General features: G+C 36.9%; 2 protein-coding genes across 2 annotated transcripts in view; one reads left to right on the top strand and one right to left on the bottom strand.

The window, feature by feature from the left end:
- Positions 1 to 21959, top strand: part of KPNA1 (karyopherin subunit alpha 1) — a 74856-nt gene that overhangs the window by 39275 nt on the left and 13622 nt on the right. The window contains exons 3-10 of the mRNA XM_057545705.1: positions 4006 to 4113; positions 7104 to 7203; positions 9557 to 9651; positions 16364 to 16495; positions 17523 to 17611; positions 17952 to 18051; positions 18603 to 18766; positions 20240 to 20318. Of these exons, the coding sequence (XP_057401688.1) occupies positions 4006 to 4113; positions 7104 to 7203; positions 9557 to 9651; positions 16364 to 16495; positions 17523 to 17611; positions 17952 to 18051; positions 18603 to 18766; positions 20240 to 20318 (867 nt within the window). The remainder of the gene's footprint in view (positions 1 to 4005; positions 4114 to 7103; positions 7204 to 9556; positions 9652 to 16363; positions 16496 to 17522; positions 17612 to 17951; positions 18052 to 18602; positions 18767 to 20239; positions 20319 to 21959) is intronic.
- The window catches only part of FAM162A (family with sequence similarity 162 member A), a 71250-nt gene continuing 61371 nt past the window's right edge, over positions 12081 to 21959 (bottom strand). Inside the window, exon 5 of the mRNA XM_057545709.1 lies at positions 12081 to 12171. Within this exon, the coding sequence (XP_057401692.1) occupies positions 12083 to 12171 (89 nt within the window). The 3' untranslated portion in view covers positions 12081 to 12082. The remainder of the gene's footprint in view (positions 12172 to 21959) is intronic.

A 21959-nucleotide genomic window follows, 5' to 3' on the forward strand; every position in this document is an offset into this window, starting at 1 on the left:
GTAACATGTGTCAGTACTTCATTCCCTTTTATTACCAAGTAATATTCCATTGTGTGGATATACCACTTTTTGTTTATTCATTCAGTTGATGGACATTTGGGTTGTTTTCACTTTTTTTTTTTTAAATTTCAGCTAATATTCCTTCAAATAGTTTTTTTTTAAAATTTTTATTTATTTATTTATTTATTTATTTATGGCTGTGTTGGGTCTTCGTTTCTGTGCGAGGGCTTTCTCTAGTTGTGGCAAGCGGTGGCCACTCTTCATTGCGGTGCGCGGGCCTCTCACTATCGCGGCCTCTCTTGTTGCGGAGCACAGGCTCCAGACGCGCAGGCTCAGTAGTTGTGGCTGACAGGCCCAGTTGCTCCGCGGCATGTGGGATCTTCCCAGACCAGGGCTCGAACCTGTGTCCCCTGCATTAGCAGGCAGATTCTCAACCACTGCGCCACCAGGGAAGCCCTCAAAGTTCTTTGATCTTTCCCACTTCAAAGATCTTCATCCACAGGCTATTTCAGCAGCCGCTTTCCCATGACATAATCCTAAACCTTATCAACAAGAACACCTTTGACCCTAGAATCTTTTTTTTAAATTTTTTATTTTTTAATTTATTTATGGCTGTGTTGGGTCTTCGTTTCTGTGTGAGGGCTTTCTCCAGTTGCGGCAAGTGGGGCCACTCTTCATCGCGGTGCGTGGGCCTCTCACTATCGCGGCCTTTCTTGTTGCGGGGCACAGGCTCCAGATGCGCAGGCTCAGTAATTGTGGCTCATGGGCGCAGTTGCTCCGCGGCACGTGGGATCCTCCCAGACCAGGGCTCAAACCCGTGTCCCCCGCACTGGCAGGCAGACTCTCAACCACTGCGCCACCAGGGAAGCCCCTGCCCCTAGAATCTTAAACCTCAATGTACCAATCTCTGTCAGACTCTCTGCGCCATGTGGCGCATGGGCTTAGTTGCTCCATGGCATGTGGGATCTTCCCGGACCAGGGCTCGAACCCGTGTCCCCTGCATTGACAGGTGGATTCTTAACCACTGTGCCACCAGGGAAGTCCAATTTCACTACCTTTTAACGATTTCTGGTGTTTGTCATTCTTTTTTTTTTTTTTTAATTTCTTTTAAACTTTATTTATTTTTTGGCTGTGCCTTGTGGCTTTTAGGATCTTAGTTCCCCGACCAGGGAGGGATTGAACCCATGCCCTCAGCAGTGAAAGCACAGAGTCCCAACCGCTGGACTGCCAGGGAATTCCTGGGTGTTTGTCATTCTTTTTTTAGATCTTTATTTCATCTGGTATCATTTTCCTTATGTCTGAAGAACATCCTTTAACATTTCCTCACAGAGCTGGTCTGTTGGTGATGAATTCTTTCAGCTTTTGCATTACTGAAAAAAGTATTTTACCTCCATTTTTAACAGTTTCTCTCCCCTTTTTTTTTGATTTCTTTTTTTTTTATAATTGTACTATGGTTGATTTACAATATTATATTAGTTTCAGGTGTGTAACATAGTGATTCAATATTTTTATAGATTATACTCCATTTAAAGTTATTATAAAATAATGGCTATGTTTCCCTGTACTGTACAATATATCCTTGTTGCTTATTTATTTTATACATACTATTGTTAGTTTGTGTCTCTTAATCCCATACCCCTATCTCATCCCTCTCCCCTTCCATCTGCATATTGATAAACACTAGTTTGTTCTCTATATCTGTGAGTCTGTTTCTCCTTTGTTATCTACATTTGTTTGTTTTATGTTTTAGATTTCACATGTAAGCGATAACACAGAGTATCTGTTGTTGTCTCTTTCTGTCTGACTTATTTCACTAAGCATAGTACTCTCTAGGTCCATCCACATTGTTGCAAATGGCAGAATTTCATTCTTTTTTTGTTTTTTGAGGAACTTCTGTAGTGGCTATCCCAGTGGTCGCTTGAGATACTTTAACTGTGTTTGATCCACACTCTCTGGTTTGCATTGTTTCCAGCAGCAAGTCTGCTGTCAGTCTTATCTTTTGTTTCCCTGCATGCATGTAAGATGTCTTTTTTCCTTTGGCTGCTTTATCTTTTATTTTATCTTTTTATTCCTGATTTTAAACATTGATATAATGTCCTATCATGTTTTCTTCATATTTCTTCCTGGAGTTCTTTGAGATTTTGGATTTGTGGTTTGTATTTTTCACAGATTTGGAAAAGTTTTGACCATTAATTTTCCAAATATATTTCCCTACCCCCATCCTTGGGGCTCCAATGCATGTGTAGTAGGCCACTTCATGTCCCACAGCTGACTTATGTTTTGTACATATTTTCTCAGCCTTTTTTCCATCCCTTTTATTTTGTGATGGCCTTAAGTAAATTCACTAATCTTTTCTTCTACAATATCTAATCTGACCTTAATCACCTCCAGCATACTTTTCATTTGAAAAATTGTATTTTTTATATCTAGGTGTTTGATTTGCCTTTTTTTTTCATGTGTTCCTATCTCTCCTTCTCATGGTTATACTTTCTTCTACTTTTGAATACATGGAATATATTTATAACAACTATTTTAATTCCTTGTCCAGTTCTTCCATCTTTTCCGTTTATAGGTAGTTTTGATTGATATGATTGCTTTTTCTTTTCCTCGTGGGTGGTCTTTTCTTACTTCTTTTGCATGCTTATTAGTTATTGATTGAATGCCGAGCATTGTAAATTTTACCTCCTTTGTCGTTGGAGTTTTTTGTATTCTTTTAATATGTGTAATTCTGAATGTATCATTGGATGTAGTTAAGTTACTTGAAACCAGTTTGCTTTTATGTTCCATTGGGCTGGACCAGAACAGTCTTTAATCTGGGACTAATTTACCTCACTACTGAGTCAATACCCTTCTGAGTATTCTCCTTAGTGCCCCATATATTGGGAGGTCATTTCTATTAACAGCTAGGTGAAACATGAATGATTGCTTGACCTGTGTGACCTTCAAAATTTTTCTGCATGCTCCTTGAAGGCGGTTTCTTTTCCAGCTTTGGACCTTTTCATCACACACCTGCGCTTGTGAGTACTAAGCCAGTAAAGACTTAAGGGGAACCTTCCACAGATTTTTGGAGTTCTGTGTTGGTTGCTTGTCTTCAGTACTCTGCCTTGTAGATTCTAGGTGTCTTGGCCTCATCAGTTCTGAATGCTGTCTCCTCAGTTGAGGGGGCCTCTAGACCCTGTTTAGGTTCACCCTACCTGTGCTGCAGGCTAGAAACTCCATCCAGGCAATCTGAGGCAATTGTAGGACTGACCTTGTTTCTTTTCTTCTGAAGGATCACTGCCTCTGTTGTCTGTTGTCCGATGTCTGAAACCTATTATTTTAGGGATTTCGTCTGCTTTGTTTAGTCATATAGGGTGAGAGGATAAGTTATTATTACTCTGTCATGGCTTAATGAATAAGTGTACTGCCTAGGATGTAACGGAAGGCATCTTAGTGAGTTGCCGTTAGTGAGAACTATTCTCCTTTGCCTGCACAAATTAATGGGTGCTTTAAAAGTAGTGTTCAAGCAGAGGTCATTTGTCATCATTGGTTGTTGGACAGGTTGGGAAGGTCAGGAAGCCTTGATCCATTGTCCTTTAGGGTTATGAGGGAGGTATTAAGTCATTCTAACAGCATTTTTATCCTATTTCCCCTGATGTATTGGTAAGACTATCCTGTCACCTACTTCAATAGTGAAGAGGGAAATGACCAAGCATGCCCCAGCTCCTTTTTCAACCTTATGTGTTTTTTTAATATGTCATGTAGTGTCAGGCCTCTCTTAGTAAGTTTTTCATCAAGGGTTGGTGATAGTATGATGTGATACTTAATTGCATTAGATTATAAGAGTGGAGAATTCTGAAATAGTTCCTCATCAGGAAAGGTTGAAGGTGGCACAAACGTTAGAATTTAAAAAATGATTTTCAAAAAGCTCCATCCTTATTGCCTTTTAAAAGTGGAGTGCCTAGTGTTTGGATGTTGAACTACCTTGTGTTAGAATTATTTTAGTAACAGACTTTTATTTTTCAGTTATTCAAGCGAAGAAATGTTGCTACAGCAGAAGAAGAAACAGAAGAAGAAGTTATGTCAGATGGAGGCTTCCATGAGGCTCAGATTAATAACATGGAGATGGCACCAGTAAGTAGGATAATGAAAGAACCTCTTTTTACTCTTTTTCTGATGAAGATATGAGGTTAGATCTTTTTTGGAGTTTAAAAAAATAAGGTTAGGGGAGTTCCCTGGTGGCCTAGTGATGAGGATTCTGGGCTTTCACTGCAGTGGCCCATGTTCAGTCCCTGGTTGCGGAACTGAAAGCCTGCAAGTCGTGTGGTGCAGCCAACAAAAAAAAAGGTTAGATGGCTACAAAAAGTACTTGGCATTTCATTTTTAAAAGGAAACTATATCTGTAAACTCATGGTTCATAAAATATTTATTATATTTTGAATAACATGCAGTTAAACAGAATTAACTAATTATGAGATCAATTCAGCTATTAAAACTTAAAAGGATAATTATAAAATTATTCCTTAAAAGTTGATAATAAGCGATACTTTAAAGGAAATCCCAATTTGTTACTCATTCCAAGTACAAAATTGGACATATTCATATGATTTTAAAAATTGATTCCACATCACAACTATTGGAATTTTCTGTTGTAACCCATTTTGTAACTTTCTTGAGGTTGCATAAACAGATAAAAATTATGCTTTATTTATATGGATCACACCTGTCTAGATTTCCAGTTTATTTTGATCAATTGTATATGTTTTAATAGATCATATATATACATGGTTTTCAAAAAAAGAAAAATCTTTTTCTTCTGCCTTAGTCACCCAGTTTCTTTCCCCACTGGCAACCACTGTTAGTAGATTCTTATTATTCCTTTTGAGAAAAACCCCTCTCTTTTTTTTGGCAAATAGTAGACTATTCACAGTATTTTATAGATTTTTTTCTCTTTTTTTTACTTCATAGATATCCAGTTTTTATGGACCAGCTTTCTTTTGGAATTAGAACAGTTTAAATTGCTTTGGAATCTATGTAGACGTTATTGCCAACACTGTTATTTTGTGGTGAACTCTTCTAGGCTCTTCAGGAAGTTGAAGAATTCTCTCTCTCTTTTTTTTTTAAAGTGGATGTTAAATGATTATGGAGTATTTTGTGGACTGTATTAGTCAGGGTTCTACAGAGGAAACAGAACCAATTTGCGGGTGGGGGGAGAGGAAGAGAGAGATAGATTGATCCACCGATTATTTGATTTTAAGGAATTGGCTCATGCAGTTGTTGGAGCTGTTAAGTCTGAAATCTGTAGGGTAAGCCAGGAGGTTGGAAATTCAGGTAAGAGTTGATATTATAGGTTTTTGCGGTTTTTTTTTGCCACGCTGGGTCTTCGTTGTGGCACGCAGGTTCTTCTTCGCTGTAGTGTGCGGGCTTCTCTCGTTGTGGCATGCGGGCTTAGTTGTCCCGCAGCATTTGGGATCGTAGTTCCCTGACCAGGGATTGAATCTGCGTTCCCTGCATTGGAAGGCGGATTCTTAACCATTGGACCACCAGGGAAGTCCTGATATTGTAGTTTTGAGGCTGATTTCCTTCTTCAAGAAACTTCAGTCTTTGCTCTTCAACTGATTGATTGAGGCCTACCCACATTTTGGAGGATAATGTGCTTTACTCAGGTGTACTGATTTAAATGTTAATCACACCTAAAAAGTACTTTCACAGTAACATCTAGATTGGAGTTTGTCCAAACAACTGGGCACCATAATCTAACCAAGTTGACACATAAAATTAACTGTCCCAGTCTACTCCTTGTCATTGTGGCATCCATACCCAACTCCTTAAACCATACTGAGTCTCAGATAAAGACAATGACAAGGTCATACCTCCTTGTAACATGATACAGCTATCCTGCATGCAGCTGAAAATGCACTAACCTTTTCCCCAGAAGGGGAAAAGTCCTTGGGTGATATTTACTTCTCTCTTGGATATCCTGTAACTTAAATACTCTGATGTGAAGTTAACAATATTTAAATACTATGAATGTGAAGTCAATACATCTTATGTTATATGATAAGGGGATAAGAGAGGGAAGAAAACAAAGATATATGTGGAAACATATTCATAGCAAAATCATACAGGTACTTTTGTTTATTCAGGAATCAGACTTACAAGTTTCAAAGTAGTTACTTTTCTGACTTGTAAGAGCAGAATGCTTTGTTCTCCCCATGGGTTATTCTTAAGTGTTAGGTATTGCTTACCAACCATCTTGCATGTACAACTCAGTGCAGCTTTCTTCACAGTTTATCTTGTTGACTGTTACGCTTCATGAAATGTTAAGAACTTTATTTCATTGTGACAAGTGATCCTGAGAAGGAAGTTTAACTACTAATGCTGAGGATGGCTTGTAGTGGGAAATGGGAAAGCGCTAGTAAAGCAAGAAACTAGTGGGAAACTAAAAAGTTTTAATAAAGCAAGAAAATAGAAATTTTAAATAAATTTAAGAGTCAGCTGTTGAATTTGGCAGTGGCTAGAATCTGTGAGTTATATAAGACTACTCTATACTCATTCAGTAAATATTTGTTGAGCGTCTACAGTATGCCACCCATCAGGGATATATTGGTAAGATAGACAGGGTGTTTGGCTTTCATGGAGGTTACAGTATACTGGGGGAACCTAAGCAATAAACAGATAACTAAGAAGAATAACTGATACTGAGAAGGGCTGGGCATAGGATTAAAATAGAGTGATGTGATCACAGAGATAGAGTAGCTGCTTTAGATTTGAAGGTCAGGAAAAGCCTTCTTTTATAATCTAACATTTAATCTGAATGACAAGGAACAGCCAGCCATGTGATGAGCAGGAGAGGAAGAATAATAAACGCCTTGTCTTAGTGTTTACTACTAACATTACTTTCTCACGGTTGTGAGCTTTTTAATGATAGACAAAGAATTTTGGCTTCATCACATTATTAATCATCTCATACATTTATATATGCAAAGATTATCCTACCGTTGTGTAACTCTTGTAGATAAATATAGTTAACTGAGTAACTTGGCCACAATTTGTACTATCTTTGTTTTCCTTTGAATTTAAGTTAAAATTTTATTATATTTGTTTTTTGTTTGTGATTCCAGGGTGGTGTTATTACTTCTGACATGATTGAAATGATATTTTCCAATAGCCCAGAGCAACAGCTTTCAGCAACGCAGAAATTCAGAAAACTGCTTTCAAAAGGTGAGTTCTGAATATGTTAAGTATATTTTTCATTTATTTACAAAGTATTACTTTCCCATAATCTATTTTTCACACTACAGATAACTTGCTTTGGAGTATCTCTATCAACAGAATAAAAGGACACATACAGACATATGTATATTATGAGTCATGGCTAATTTTTTTTTTTTGTTTTAATTTATTTATTTATTTATGGCTGTGTTGGGTCTTCGTTTCTGTGCGAGGGCTTTCTCCAGTTGCGGCAAGCGGGGGCCACTCTTCATCGCGGTGCGCGGGCCTCTTCACTGTCGCGGCCTCTCTTGTTGCGGAGCACAGGCTCCAGACGCGCAGGCTCAGCAGCTGTGGCTCACGGGCCCAGTCGCTCCGCGGTATGTGGGATCCTCCCAGACCAGGGCTCGAACCCGTGTCCCCTGCATTGGCAGGCAGATTCTCAACCACTGCGCCACCAGGGAAGCCCCCATGGCTAATTTTTGAATTTCCTTTTTTATTTGTGTGATCTTACCAGGACCAGAAGGCAGCATTATTTTCATTTCTGAGGTATCTTATAAAAGATCTTAAAGTGATAAGAACGGTAGCAATATTTCATGTTAATTCAAATTGAGAAACTCCACTCTTTTTTAAGAAAAACTTAAAATATCACTTGAAAGAGTAGTGATTGTTGATTCTAATGTTAGCAGTTTATCACTGAAATTTAAGTATGGATTTATTGGTGGACAGGATAACTACCTTTTTGGTGTGTGTGTATAATTAGGGTAGAATGGGATATGATACTTCTTGTTATCTGGGCAAGTAAGAACTCTGGAACTCTGAGCCATATTAAAATGTTGATAGTAAATCAGCATTAAAACAGTTGACCACCCCCTCCCCCGCATAGTAAGTTATGGTTGTTTGGAGTCATTAGTGATAAATTAATATATCCCTTGAGGTTAACTGGAAAGAAAACCTACCACCAGAGCAAAAAATAATTGTTTTTTTGCCTGACAACCTGTTAAAAATAGCTGAAGGCCATTATCATATTACCTTCCCCACCCCTCTAAAAAGGTTTCTCAGATAATGTGGTTTTCCAAGGCCTTTCAACACTCTGCTACTTTTCCTGCATGTATTCTAGTTTGCCAGCCATTCCTCTTAAAATGTGATAATTAGAATACAGTACTCCAGATGCATTCTTATTACTCTAAGGTGTGGTGAGAGATTGCCTTCCTTGTCCTGAAACTATACATTCCAATAATGTACTCCAGGCTAGCATCATTTATTTTGGTAGTCATGGCATAGTAATGTTTCATTGCATTTTCAGCAGTCTATACTCCCTAGTACTTTTCTTTATGAACTATTTTTAGAACTATTTTTAGGTTTCGTCTGTGAAGTCATGTGGATTTTTTAAAATTGCTTTAAAAAAATCTAAAAGCTGAATTTTGCTTTATCCCTGTTTTATTGACATCTTTGGCTTATTGTTATTCTTTCTATATGCTGTTTCTGTAATCTAGCATGTTAACTACTTCATTTTTATTGTCATCATCAAATTTATTTGTTGTGTTTATATGAATGGTTGATAAAAATATTGAACCAGGCAAAGAACATGTCACTAGAGCTTTCTGCAAATTAACATTGAATCATTAGTCATCTCTTCCCAGTAAGGCCATTGACTTAGCTAAGAGTCCCTAGTAGTACTGTAATCCAGCTGCCATTTTTCTTGCGTAGCTACATGAATGTCATCAAAAACTTTGTCAAACGTCTTGCTGAAATTACAGTGCTAATTGTTTAGGACATTTCTTATCTATTTGCCCAACAAGTTTCTATTGAATGACTTTATTTATAAGATACTCTATTGTCATAAATGAAAATGAGATTAATTTGGCAGGTCATTCTTAGTGAATTTCTGCTGACTCCTACTTATCACTACAGCAGTAAAATTAGATCCTGCAAGCACAGAATCTCTTAATCCAGTTTCTTCGGACAATTTATGTTAAATAAAAAAGAGACTTAAAACCCATACACAGAAAAAGGGTTAGAAGTAAGTATACCAAAATAATAACAGTGGTTGTCTTTTGATGTTTTTCCCCATACTTTCTAAGTTTTCTAAAATAGTAGAGGCAGTAGTTTTAATTTGTAAGAATTCTGCCCATCATATTTCCATGTTAAGGCTTCCCTTATTATGAAATCTTTTAAGCTACCCTAGTCTCAAAGTGACTGAACTCAGTTTTACATTTCTTTTTCTGTTTTAGATTTACAACATGAAAGAGTTGCTAAAAATGGAGGGAGGGATATTATGAAGTAAGTTTGAGCTTTATAAAGTCCTTGTCTTGAAATCAAAGGATTATTTTTCTTCTTTCCTTTTATTTTTATGGGGAGACAGAACCTAATCCTCCTATTGATGAAGTCATCAGCGCACCAGGAGTAGTGGCCAGGTTTGTGGAGTTCCTCAAACGAAAAGAGAATTGTACATTGCAGGTGCGGACCATTTTCATTTCTTGCCTCATATCTTAATTCCCTTTACAAAGTTACATTTTGTATACAGATTTGTTACTTATTTTAATCTATATGAAGGGTTAATTTTTTGATACTGATGTTCCTGACAACCACATTGCAAGCTGCTTTGATAGCTTTGTTAACATCCAGGCCCTTGGTTTTACTCTTTAAAATTCTTGTTACTTTTAGTCATGTAAAAGATTATTTTATGATGACTATGGATCATACTTATCTGGTAGGGAATTGTTTGCAGTAGAGGAGCCATTATAAGGACCTAAGTGTGGACTATGTAAAATTTGGTTTTGAAGGACTTTTAGATTGTACTTGTTGGGTTTCTCAGGGCTGTGTAACATGGGCTAGATCAGAGACTCACTGATCCCCAAACCTGGTACTAATTAATCCTTCCCCTCCACCCCCGGCCCCACCCCAAAAGAGCTGACAAGGATGTAGCCTTGTTGGGAATGTGTGTGCTTTCTCCTATGTTAATTTACTGTATTAGTACTGTTGTATAGGGGTTCCAAGAGAAAATTCTCCAGCTTCTGGATTAGATAATTTTTACAGTAAAAAGAACCAACTATCAACTGACTCTCATCTTGGGAGTTATCTAGAAATTTAAAAATACTATATTGTTCCTGAATAAAGTTGGATCTTAAGTAAACTGGTAATTAAGTAATTCAGTAACTAGACTTCCTTGGAGTAAACAACCGAATAATTTCTGAGTTATTCTTTAACAAATACCTGTGATTCCTAAATTCTCACTTGTAGGATCTAATCTGAGTGGCTCAGGCCCTTTAGAAAGATTCTGCAACTATAAAGATTGGTTAGGTCCTACATAGATTGCAGAATGGGGTTATTTTTCCAAGTAAATATTTGCTAATAACAAGTTAATCATAAAGATAACTTTCACCCCCATGTTTACCTTTGCCTTACTTTAAGGGTATAATAAGGACTGGGGCATCTTTATAAGTATAAGTACCAGCTCCTCTCCCCAGGTTCCATACTGTCCAGAGCATTATTGATAATTCATAAGACTTGATGCTTTGTCTTGATATTTTCTCTCCTTTCCTCCCATCCCATCCTTCTCTCTCTTTTACTCTCTTTGTTGCGGTGATGAGTTCCTTCCAGAGGAAAAACAGGAAGTCCAGAAAAGGTAGAGTACTTCAGTGTCCCATCAGTTTTTCTTCTCCAGTTTGACATTTACTAATCCCCAAGTTCATTTGAATTAAGATTCTGTTTTGTTGGCTGCTTCCTGGATTGTAATTCTGGTCCCCATCTAAGGCCAGGATCACCAGACACCTGGAAAATAATCAGGTTCACCTAGAGAGCAAAGAAAGAGGACTTTTCTCAGAAAAAAAGGAAATCCAGACAACCAATACTGCAGAGAACAGAGCCTGAGCCCCTTAAGCAACCTGTCAAGAGAATCAAAGGGACCAAATGAAGAGCCTTACTGCAGTTTATCATTTGAAAAGCTTTGTAGGAAGAGGGAGGTAGGGAAAATTATCATTTTGTTCATGTGGAAGTATGTTTCTATCCTGTCTCTGACAATGAGAGTAATTCAGAGATATTAAATTTACTCCTGGACTTAGCAGTTTTTAGTAGGTGGTTGCAGAGGTCCAGTTCCTTAATGTGTTAAAGGAAGATGGTATAACTTTCTAGTCCTAAAATGAAAAGTGTCAGAGAATTTGGTCTTTCCCCATCCCTACCTTCTCCAGTATTCCCTAAAGAGCACAGTATATTCTCTCAGACAGTGCCCTCTCCTGGCTAACACTTGTAAATTCTACATCATTTTTGATTTTGTAATCCCAGAGTTTGTATCTTAACACATCTGAAGATGAAAGCCTTCAGAAATCTCTAATTTGCTTCTATCAGAATTCTCAGATTCCACCCTTGTGCAGCCTAACTAATAATTAGGCTGAAAGATTGAGAAATGATTCCTCTGGAAGTGACCACCTTATGATTTTCACCTTAGCGATCCAAAGACTCTAGAGATAACAAACCTGTTTATTATATAAAGGTCATCATCCCCAGCTTTTCTTCTGTGTGCATTTAAGCACAATATGGTGTTCTTTCTCCAGTGTGACTAATGGGTAACCTTGACTACCCCAGAAGCAGGAGGAGCAAATATATTGATGGAGACCTTAGAGCCAGGAGACTTCATTGTTAAATAATTAGACATGCTCTGGGAAGCTTGGAGGGTATTCCTTCCTCTGTCTTCTTGGAGAGCGCTAGGATGTGAGTTATCCATGATATTCCTACCTGCTTATTAGAAATTTGAATAGTGTGTCTTTGGAATGGGGTGTTTGCCATTTCTCTTCTAGAAAGAGTAATAATATGTAGTCATGATAGCTAAAGTCAATAATAAATCACTGGACAAACTTAATCCCTTCATTCCATAGATAAAGAACTGTGAATCCTAGTGAAGGGTTTCTTCACTTTCTTTCTGGCTTTCCTTATCAGTGGGATACTGCAAACCAGGGAGATAAAAATGCCTGCTTTTGGCAGTGCTACCTAGATACTCACTTGCCCTCAAATGAGATGAATATGGGTGGAATCTAGGACTTCGGAAGCCGACTATGCCGTTTAACTAACAGCATTCTCAAACACAGGGACATGTAGGCCTCAGCCATACATGAGAGCCTTGACATGAGATTGGTCTGCCTTATGGTGTATTCCCTGAGCCCACTTGGTTTGTTTTTTTGAGTCCAGGTTCAACATCTTTGTACTGTCCTTTGCAGTGCTGAGATGGTGTATTCCCAAACCTTCTTATAGAAGCTTATAAAAATAGCTAGAAATAAGTAAATTGCCTTCTAGTTCCAGTCATTAAATAGATACTCCTCTTAAAGTTGTAAATTTGAATTAAATTGGTTTAGTTTTCCCATTTCTACCTTTCTTGTCCACACTAAAAGCTTAATGTGGTAAACTGCAGTTAAGCCTTCATCTTCCTATGTTTTTTCCCCATCTTCATTGATCCCTCTACCTGTCTTAAAAGGTTGCTCAGATGACTCAGGCACTGTTCTCTGCAGAGTTTGATATCTGGATTTATTTTTCTGATGTGAGCCTCTCTTTTCACTTGCTCTCCAGGTGAGCCTGGCATTTGCTAGGAACCAGAGTGGAACCGGCAAAGTGGCCAGCAACAGAGTCCTGATCCAAATGGAGAAAGGGAACCAGGCGTACTTCAACCTGGAGTGGGAAACTTGATAGGAGGTCAGAAGTACTTCAGTTTTGGATTCTCATTTTCCTTATTTTAAGGAACTGAGCACCAGAAGGTAGAGATTGAGAAAGGAAAGAGAGAACATACCAAAATCTTCAGCGTGCCCTTCAGGTTTCAGTTGTAGCCTTATTTAGAAAGTTCTGGACAGTGAAAAATAATAGTGGAATTACAATTTATAAGCAATCACAGCTGCACGACAGGTTGTTTCCTTGCATGATGCCATTCTTGGAACACTAAGAATATAGTAGTTTAAAACAACAAAGAGGAGTAAAGATTATAATAATTTTGGGTACTACTTCAGGTGATACCATTTCTTAAGTTTTTTTCATTTCATCATGTTGCTGAGTTTTTCTTGCGTTGCATGGTTACTTAAATTACCTTTTCTGGCCATTTCTATTATAACTTTATGCAATTGTTTTTGGTATCAACTCTGGACATTCCCATTTCACAACTCTCTTTCATGTTAAAATCTAGTCTGGGACCTGAGACGGAAATGTTCACCCCACTCAAAAAAATAAAGACTGCGATACCCAGTGAAAGAGAAACTACATAGTTCAAAGTACAACCAGTTTTTTAAAAACATACTTAATATTAAACACATTTGAAAGTTGCTTCTTCCAACACTTTAATAGGGGTCTATACCCATGAGGAGTTCTCAGTCTCTCTTTCTCTCTGCCTCTCTCTCTCTCTCTGTTTCTCTGTTTCTATCTCTCACTCTCTCTCCTCCCGCCTCCTTCTCATGTCACACATATACACATGGGTATAGAAAATTGCACAAATAGAGCTTGATAAGTTTTTACAAGGTAAACATCACAGTAATCAACACCGTGTGTGTGTATGTGTTTTAATGCCTCATTAATCCATGAATATGATTTGAGTTTTCACTGGCCCTCTGGTTATAGTTATTCATCTACTTCTTTCCCCAGTAATGGCAAAACTACTTTCTGATTTCCATTCTTACCAAGAGAGACCTTGAATCTTCTTTGCATTCAGAGGTTATAATCGTTATGTACTTCTTAGTGATAAACATAACTCTGGTACATTCTTCTTTTGTTGAGAAGTTCTAATTTCCAGTTTTCTTCCATTCATGTTCTGGCTATTATTTACTTATTCTCCATCCTCCTAATCATTGTCACTCTATTTTGTTGTGCTTCTCCATTTTATTCATTTCAGTGGCATCTGGAAATCTCTCTTTTTCTGGGAGACCTTTGGGGCTAAACCTCATTAGACAAACAGCAGTTTGACTTCTGTTAGCAATTATTACTCTAATTTCTTCTCATTGATAACTCTTTAATATATCCTTTATCTACTCAGTTTATTGTCACCATTTCTTTTGCATCAAAATCTCACTGCAAACCTTTTTCTCTTTGATATAGATTGCTATGTATGCTGATCTTATTCATTCTTCACAGGTTGCTTTTCCTCAAAGTTTTCATTTTTTTGACATGGTCTCAGATGCTGATGACTCTCTGTTGAACTTTGAGCCTTTCTTCTTGTAGGAAAGTTTGCTTTCGTACCCACTTCATATGTCTCTTTTACTAGTTCATTTTCCTAGTAAGCAAAAGAAGCTACATTTTAGGTGAACTGTGTTTTCCTTTTAGCATACCCTAAATAATCTGTCGTATCATTTGAAATTTCTTGCCCTAGATACCAAAACTGCAAGCAATTGGAAGACTCTTGTCAGTGTTACAGGTGTGTTTCAGAGAGGAAACTATGGTTGGGGCCATAAGCCTACTAGATTAGGAGGCTGTAATCTAGCTCTCTTTGACTGACATTACTCAAATCATTAGTGATCATTGGATCTTTTTCTGATAGTTTCCTCATTCATAAACTAGAAAAGCCAGGCTTCTCTGGGTTATTGTAAGGAACACCTGAGAGTATGTGAATAATGCTTTGAAAATATAAAGTACTGTATAAATGTCAAGTTTCAATTCAGACAGATTGAAAAGGGTTTGAACATTGGTTTGAGTAGTAATTTAATTACAGAGGTGATATGAGTTTTTATTTTGTGATACTCAGTGTTTAAAAGTCTCCTGAACTTCTCTTATAGCAAAGAGTTATCAGGCAAAAAAATGTTTAACTGTGGTGCTCCTAGGCTGTCCTCCCTGCTGCTGTAATATCAGTGTCCTAACTAGCTATCAGACCACTTTATTTCACTTCTGTATATCAAATTTTAGGTTTCTTTGAATATCCCTTCTTTAAGTGTCTTCTGCTATAAATTTACTATCATTCATGTAGTTTTGGACTGGGCTAATCAGATTGTCTTCCCATTTCTTTCATTTTCCCATACCCCAAGTGATTGATGATTTAGTTTTCCATATGACAACTGCCTTTCAATTGACCCAAAAGCTTAAAGAAGTCACAGCTCCATCTTTTGATGACTTTTTATTGATTTCTCATTCAAGGGGCACGTCACTGAATTTCCCCCCCCCCCCCAACATGTGCTTCATTAAAGAATATTAAATAGAAGACAGAACAGGAGAAGGAAACAAAACTAAAGTTTAATTGAGAACTCTAAATAGAATGGTAATATAAGAGTTCATTCTTGGATTTTAAGAGGTCATTCTTGGATTTCATCATATTAGGCTAAAGAGTCAAGTTACTGTAGAGATGTGTAGAATTAATAACATGCTGTATTTTTTGTTGGCCATAATTTCCTTTGTACTGTTTACCAGTTTATCAACCTTTAAGAATGCTCTTTTTAAAGAAGTCTTACCTCTGTGCCTTGGTTTGGAGACTTCTAATTTTTTGGAAGCTCTTATGCTCTGAAGTTGCCATTTCTGTTAGTTGTATGCCTGTTAACTCCTTTTGGACTACTTATCATTTAAATTGTCTTCTGCCTTTTTCACTCTGCCTATATTTTACACATTTTACAGTTTTATTCTTTCCCCATTTCGCTCTGCCCATTTTATAGAAATTATTTAATTTTATTTTTATTAGATAATAAACATGGTTTAAGGCCAAAAGGTACATAAAGGCTTTACTGTAAGTGCCTATCCTTCCCATACTTGTTTCCCATTCACCTCGAGCTCTCTATGTAAGTGACAAGTATTTACAGTTTATTGTGGCTCCTTCAAGAGATATTCTGTGCAGTAAGTAAATTAATGCATATATTCCTTCTTAACCCTTTTGGAAAATACAGTATGGTACCATATTAATGTACATTGTTTTTCTTTTTTCTTTTTCCTCCATTGATATCTTGGGAGATCATTCCATGTCAGTATATGAAGCACTCCCTCATTCTTCTTACAGTCTCATGTCAGTTCTGTCTTGATCTGAAATTTTATACACCCTGAGTATTCCTCTAGGCTAAGGTTATTTCTTCAGGAATTCTTCATTTAAAATTAATATGGTATTGACCTGATAGATTATGTGTAAATAATGATCTCAGATTCTTTTCTTCATGCACAGAAAACCTTATTGTTATAAGTAAACAAGCTATTAAATTCTAATAAGATAATGAAATTATTTTTATCTTTATAGTTTGAGTCAGCTTGGGTACTGACAAATATTGCTTCAGGAAATTCTCTTCAGACCCGGATTGTGATTCAGGCAGGAGCTGTGCCTATCTTCATAGAGTTGCTCAGCTCAGAGTTTGAAGATGTCCAGGAGCAGGTAAAAAATGAAACAAGTAAAGAGAAGCAGGTCAAAGAGTACAATTTTTCCCTTCAGTCTTATATTCAGAGTCTCAGTTTTACCGCTTGGATATGACAATCCATGGTTCATCACAGGGAGTGTTCGAGAAATCTAAACTTAACCAAAATAGAAAATTTCATAGTGAATATAGGCAGAATTTCTCCTAGAAACATAAAACCATTTTTCCCTTCCAACCCTGAAATTCTTTAAGTCCTATAGATATACATTTTAGACCATGTAAGCAGTTACTGAGTTTTTTCTTGTAGTAATCTCTAGTGTTGATTGACGTAGCAAGTCTTTGCCACTTTTGTGCAGAAAATCACTTAGAAAACGTGAAATTTTAATTACTGCAAAGTTTGTCAAATTCATAAATATAAATCATTACTAAATGAATATGACTTTCTTCTACAGCTTTATTGAGGTATAATCAACCTACAGTAAACTGCATATGGTTAAAGTGTATAATACGATAAGTTTTGACATACGTATATACCCATGAAACTGTCATTACAGTCAAGATAATTAATATATCCATCACCCCCAAAAGTTGAGTAAAGTTTTCTGCGTTTTGATTGCTCTTAAATTCTTGGCTCACTGTTTTCTTTTGTAAGCAAGCTTAAAAGACATTTGTAATCAGCTGAGTAAGCCATTTGGATCTCTGCTATGTTCCAAGGGCTGTATGGAATGTTACTTAAGAGGAGGGGCCCCTAAGATTAAGAATATGTATAAGAACTGGTACCTCCTTTTAATAAGTTTACTCCCATGAGTATTCACATGTATACTTATATAATAGTATTGATCTTTTTCCACCAATCCCACAACTATTTCATTTGACTCCCTGTTGAGTGAACTTAGGGGTTTTAATAGTTAATGTCCATGTATAATATGTTGATTAACTACTGTATAATTTTGTAAAGAGTTATTGTGATATGTTGACATCTTTTTTGAAAGAATTATGTGAAAATTAAACTCTACAGCCTGTCATTAATGAATAATTCTTTCACAGGCAGTCTGGGCTCTTGGCAACATTGCTGGAGATAGTACCATGTGCAGGGACTATGTTTTAGACTGCAATATTCTTCCGCCTCTGCTGCAGTAAGTTTCTTTTTCTTTTTTTTTGTGAGTAATAAAAATACGGGAAGTTCCTCAGAAAGCAGTGCATCTTTGGAAATCATTTTGGATTTCCTACTGTTACTTTTCATTACAGATGTTTTCTTACTAACTTGTTCAGATCATTTCCTTGGGCATCCTATCTTATTCAAGTGCCAAAATTTTGAATTCCTTGTGTTAGAATTAACTAAGCTTTATTGTTGTGGAGAAGAGCTGTTTGAAGACATCTGTTTATCAGTAGCATTAAGTGGTTAAATATTTATATTATGCCATCAGAGAATTAATGCCCATTATATCATTTACCATTTCATCATTATGCTTATAGGTTATTTTCAAAGCAAAATCGCCTGACCATGACCCGGAATGCAGTATGGGCTTTGTCTAATCTCTGTAGAGGGAAAAGTCCCCCTCCAGAATTTGCAAAGGTAAGGATTATGCTTGTGGGAAATTGGCAGAAAAAGTACAGTTAAAAGAGTCTAAGAACCAATATTAATGTGAATAGAAAGAGAATAATTTGTTTCTAGAAAAAGAGGTCTTTTTGTTTGAATTTGGAATAAATTTTCACTGCCTTTAAAAAGCTCTGAATTACTCTTAAAACATGGCATTTTTTGTTTGTAACAAAGTATCTAAAATGCAGAATTTCCTAGCTTTAACACTTAGGAGAATTCCTTTACCTCTCTGATCCACAAAGAGTGTTTTGACAAGGAATCTCACTCTGAGAATTGGTATATATTAAACTTTGCTCTTTGAAATTGTTTTCCTTGGGCTCTGACTACTTCATCAAAGTAAACTGCAAGGTTATTGACAGCATTCCCAAAGATGGAAATGTCACTTGGCCACTTACTGCTCCATCTCCAGAAGTATTAATCACACCGGAAGTCGCCAGGTGTGTGCCTGGTTGCTCTCTGGAGTTTCCCCCCTCATTTCTTGCTTTTATTCTGTTGAATTTCATAATCATATCATCTTCCCTTTATAGGTTTCCCCCTGTCTGAATGTGCTTTCCTGGTTGCTGTTTGTCAGTGACACTGATGTACTGGCTGATGCCTGCTGGGCCCTCTCATATCTATCAGATGGACCCAATGATAAAATTCAAGCAGTCATTGATGCAGGAGTATGTAGGAGACTTGTGGAGCTGCTGATGTAAGATATCTTAAAGTGTGTCTGTTCTTTTGTCTCTCATATTAGTTTTCTAGTTGCTGATACTCAAATATTAATGCATTATACTGATTTATTGTGCTTTAGGCTACTGTCTTTTGTTACTTTTTTATACTCATGTCACATCTGTTTGTTTGATTGTTTTGAGGGTTATAAAGAACCTCTCACTCTTCTGCTGTAAGCAGCCCTTTAGCAGAAACATTTGGAAAACTTTGATCTGTGTAATTCTAGCTCATGGTTAATGACCTGAGACCAACCACTGGATAGTAGAAGGCACACTGCCACTAAAAACAGTCATTTCTTCATCTTTTTGTCTCATTTAGAGCTTAACCTAGACTGGTGTCAGACTTTGAATTTTATTTTGCTATATCTCTTTGTGATGCCTTTCATTTATGAAGTGGAAGATTTACTGATGGCATAAATAATTTGAGACTGTATTAATCAAATTTTTAGAAAATAATATCGAAGAAAAAAATTAGAGTGATAACATAATGGGGAAACAGTATAATTACAAGCCATGTGAAATTTATTGGAGTAAGTACAAAGTAGATGCAAGGAAACATTGCCCCAAAGATGACATGTGGAATGAATTAGATAGTATAATACATAGAATATAAAACTCTGGGGTTATAGACTGGGTACAGATCAGCGGCATAATGCTGTTATGAATTAAAAGCAATATAATGCTGGAGGACTCAGAAGTACGTCATTCAGAATCTGGGAGAGTAACCTTTTGTACTCTTTAGTCTCTAGATTACTAAATATTTTAACCATTTCTTTTTAGTCATCGGATCTTAAATGTGGAGAAACTGGCATAGTTTTGAGAAGAGTGATCAATCTCATTAAAGGGGAGAGAAAATAAGATATTTAAGGAAAGTTAAAGGATATTATTTAGCCTGAAATCAAGACTTAATATCTGTCTTCAGATATATAAAAGATTTGTGGAGGGGTTTTTCAGACCAGTAAGTCAGCTGAGGTTTAGTAGAAAGAGTCTACTATTTGAAGTATGAAGCCTGGCTTTCATTTTCAAGTTAGCTCAACTGTTGATATATTTTTATTCCTGTGAAAATTAAGTGATTTGTAAAACTTAAAAGTGCTGTATAAATGTTACTATCTCTTTCCATTATCTCAGCAACCATAGAGACCAAGTAAAGAGGAAATGAAACCTGCATTAATGAATGAGAGGGAAAACTTGGACTCCAGGTGATTGAATACCTGGGAAGGGTTATTAGAACAGATTTGTAGTTTTTATCCAAAAATACTAAACAAAAGGAAAGACAGCCTTTCTTGGGACACCAAAAACATTTCCTCATTATGATAGGGTTCCTTTAATAACCACCATAGGTACCTTTCTGCTCCAAGGACCGATCACATATTAATTTCTTTTGGGTTTCAGCCCTAAGGAAAAGAGATTAAAGATAGAACTGTTGGATATGATGCTTCTTTTTATGGTTGCAGGCATAATGATTATAAAGTGGTTTCTCCTGCTTTGCGAGCTGTGGGAAACATTGTCACAGGCGATGATATTCAGACACAGGTATGAATAAATGGTAACTATTTCTTTTTTCTTTCAGAAATAGCAGATTGACCCCTCATGATTATGTTTCTGTTACAGTATTTAACTCCATGGGGAGAAATGATACCTTGTTTCATTAATGTTTGTTAAAAGTGTTGGCTTTGGCAGCTACTTTCAATACCTTCACTATCTCTGTCTTGACCTATTGCTTTGTGGCAATTTTGGGTTCCCCTATGGTGTAACTTATCCTTTTGGTTCGGTTTATTTCCCACTACTTCTACTTGAAGGGGTTCTTGTGAGCATTAGAAGCCTCTAGTAGCATCCTTTCTGTCTTCTTCATCTTATCTTCCCTGATGGCTTCCTCCTTTTTGTACACGGTAAGTTTCCTATGTGAGAAGTATCTTCCCTCCTAGTTCTTAATGTCACCTTCTATTCCATTCAAATTTTATATCAAGATACATCACTCACAGTGGTTTGTTCTAGCCATTTTTCTTCTTGATCTCTCAGATGCATTGGCATCATCTTTAAAATTATCTTCCTAGGCTTCTGTGGTGTTGAAGTATTTTGGGTCTTCTGCCTCATTGACCATTTATTTCTCCTTAGCAAGTTCCTTTACCTGTTCTTTTCTGTTTATGGGATTATCCCCTGGAGGGGATTAGTTTTAGCCTTAGCGCTTTCTTAGCCAGCTCTGACTTTCAGCAAGACATTTAATGTCTTCACTTTTCTAATCTCTAAAATTAGGAGACTGAATTTGTTCTCAGGTGTCTTCTAACACTTAATATTTAACTTTAAATTTATTCTGTCCACAAGGGAACTCATTATTTTTCCTGGTGTATCTGGACCTCTGCTTATTTATGTTCCTGTCTCAGTGAATGGCCCCAACAGTTACCCAAGCCAAAAACCTGGACATTAGTTTGATTATTCCCTTTCTGCCACTTTTCTCATCAGTCACTAATGATTGCCATTTCTACTCATTCCTTGCAGTGCTTAGTTCAGACATTTCTTGTACCATTCCCATATCACAAGAAGGATGCTTGTAAAATGCAGATTTGATTGTGTCATTCTCTTAAAATCTTTTTATGGCCCCCTATTGTCCTTGGACAGTGTTTAAGATCCTTTAAAATCTGGCACCTGTATAATGAAATGCTGTGCAACAGAATGAAGAAGCTAATAGGCAATATGGAAAGGTTTCTAGGTTCTGTTGTTTAAAAAGAAAAACAAGGGACAGAATAGTATGTAGGATATATTACTATTAGTGTAAAAAATGGGCAGGGAGGAGAGGAGAAGAAAACAATGTATGTTTTTGATTGTATTTGCATAAAATTTCTCAGGAAGCATACACAGGACACTAATAACATTGGTTGTCTCTGTGGAGAACCAGGTAGCTGGGGTATAGGAATGGAAAGAAGGCTTTTAACTGTATAGTCCTTTTTATTTTCTGAATTTTAAAACCATATTGGTATATTTGCTATTCAGAAAAAGTTTCTATCTACCCCCTCCCATGCCATGCTCTGTGCTTTTGCCATGTTTGTTCCGCTGTATTAGCTATGACCACACTCAGTTCTGAGATTTAACCCATGGCTTGCTTCCCTCTGCATGGAACATATGCTTCCATCCCCGTCCCTGTTCTGACCAGCCCCTCACACAAATCCTCACTCTGCC

The sequence above is a fragment of the Balaenoptera acutorostrata genome, chromosome 4 (assembly GCF_949987535.1).
Source record: "Balaenoptera acutorostrata chromosome 4, mBalAcu1.1, whole genome shotgun sequence".
Taxonomy (NCBI): Eukaryota; Metazoa; Chordata; class Mammalia; order Artiodactyla; family Balaenopteridae; genus Balaenoptera; species Balaenoptera acutorostrata.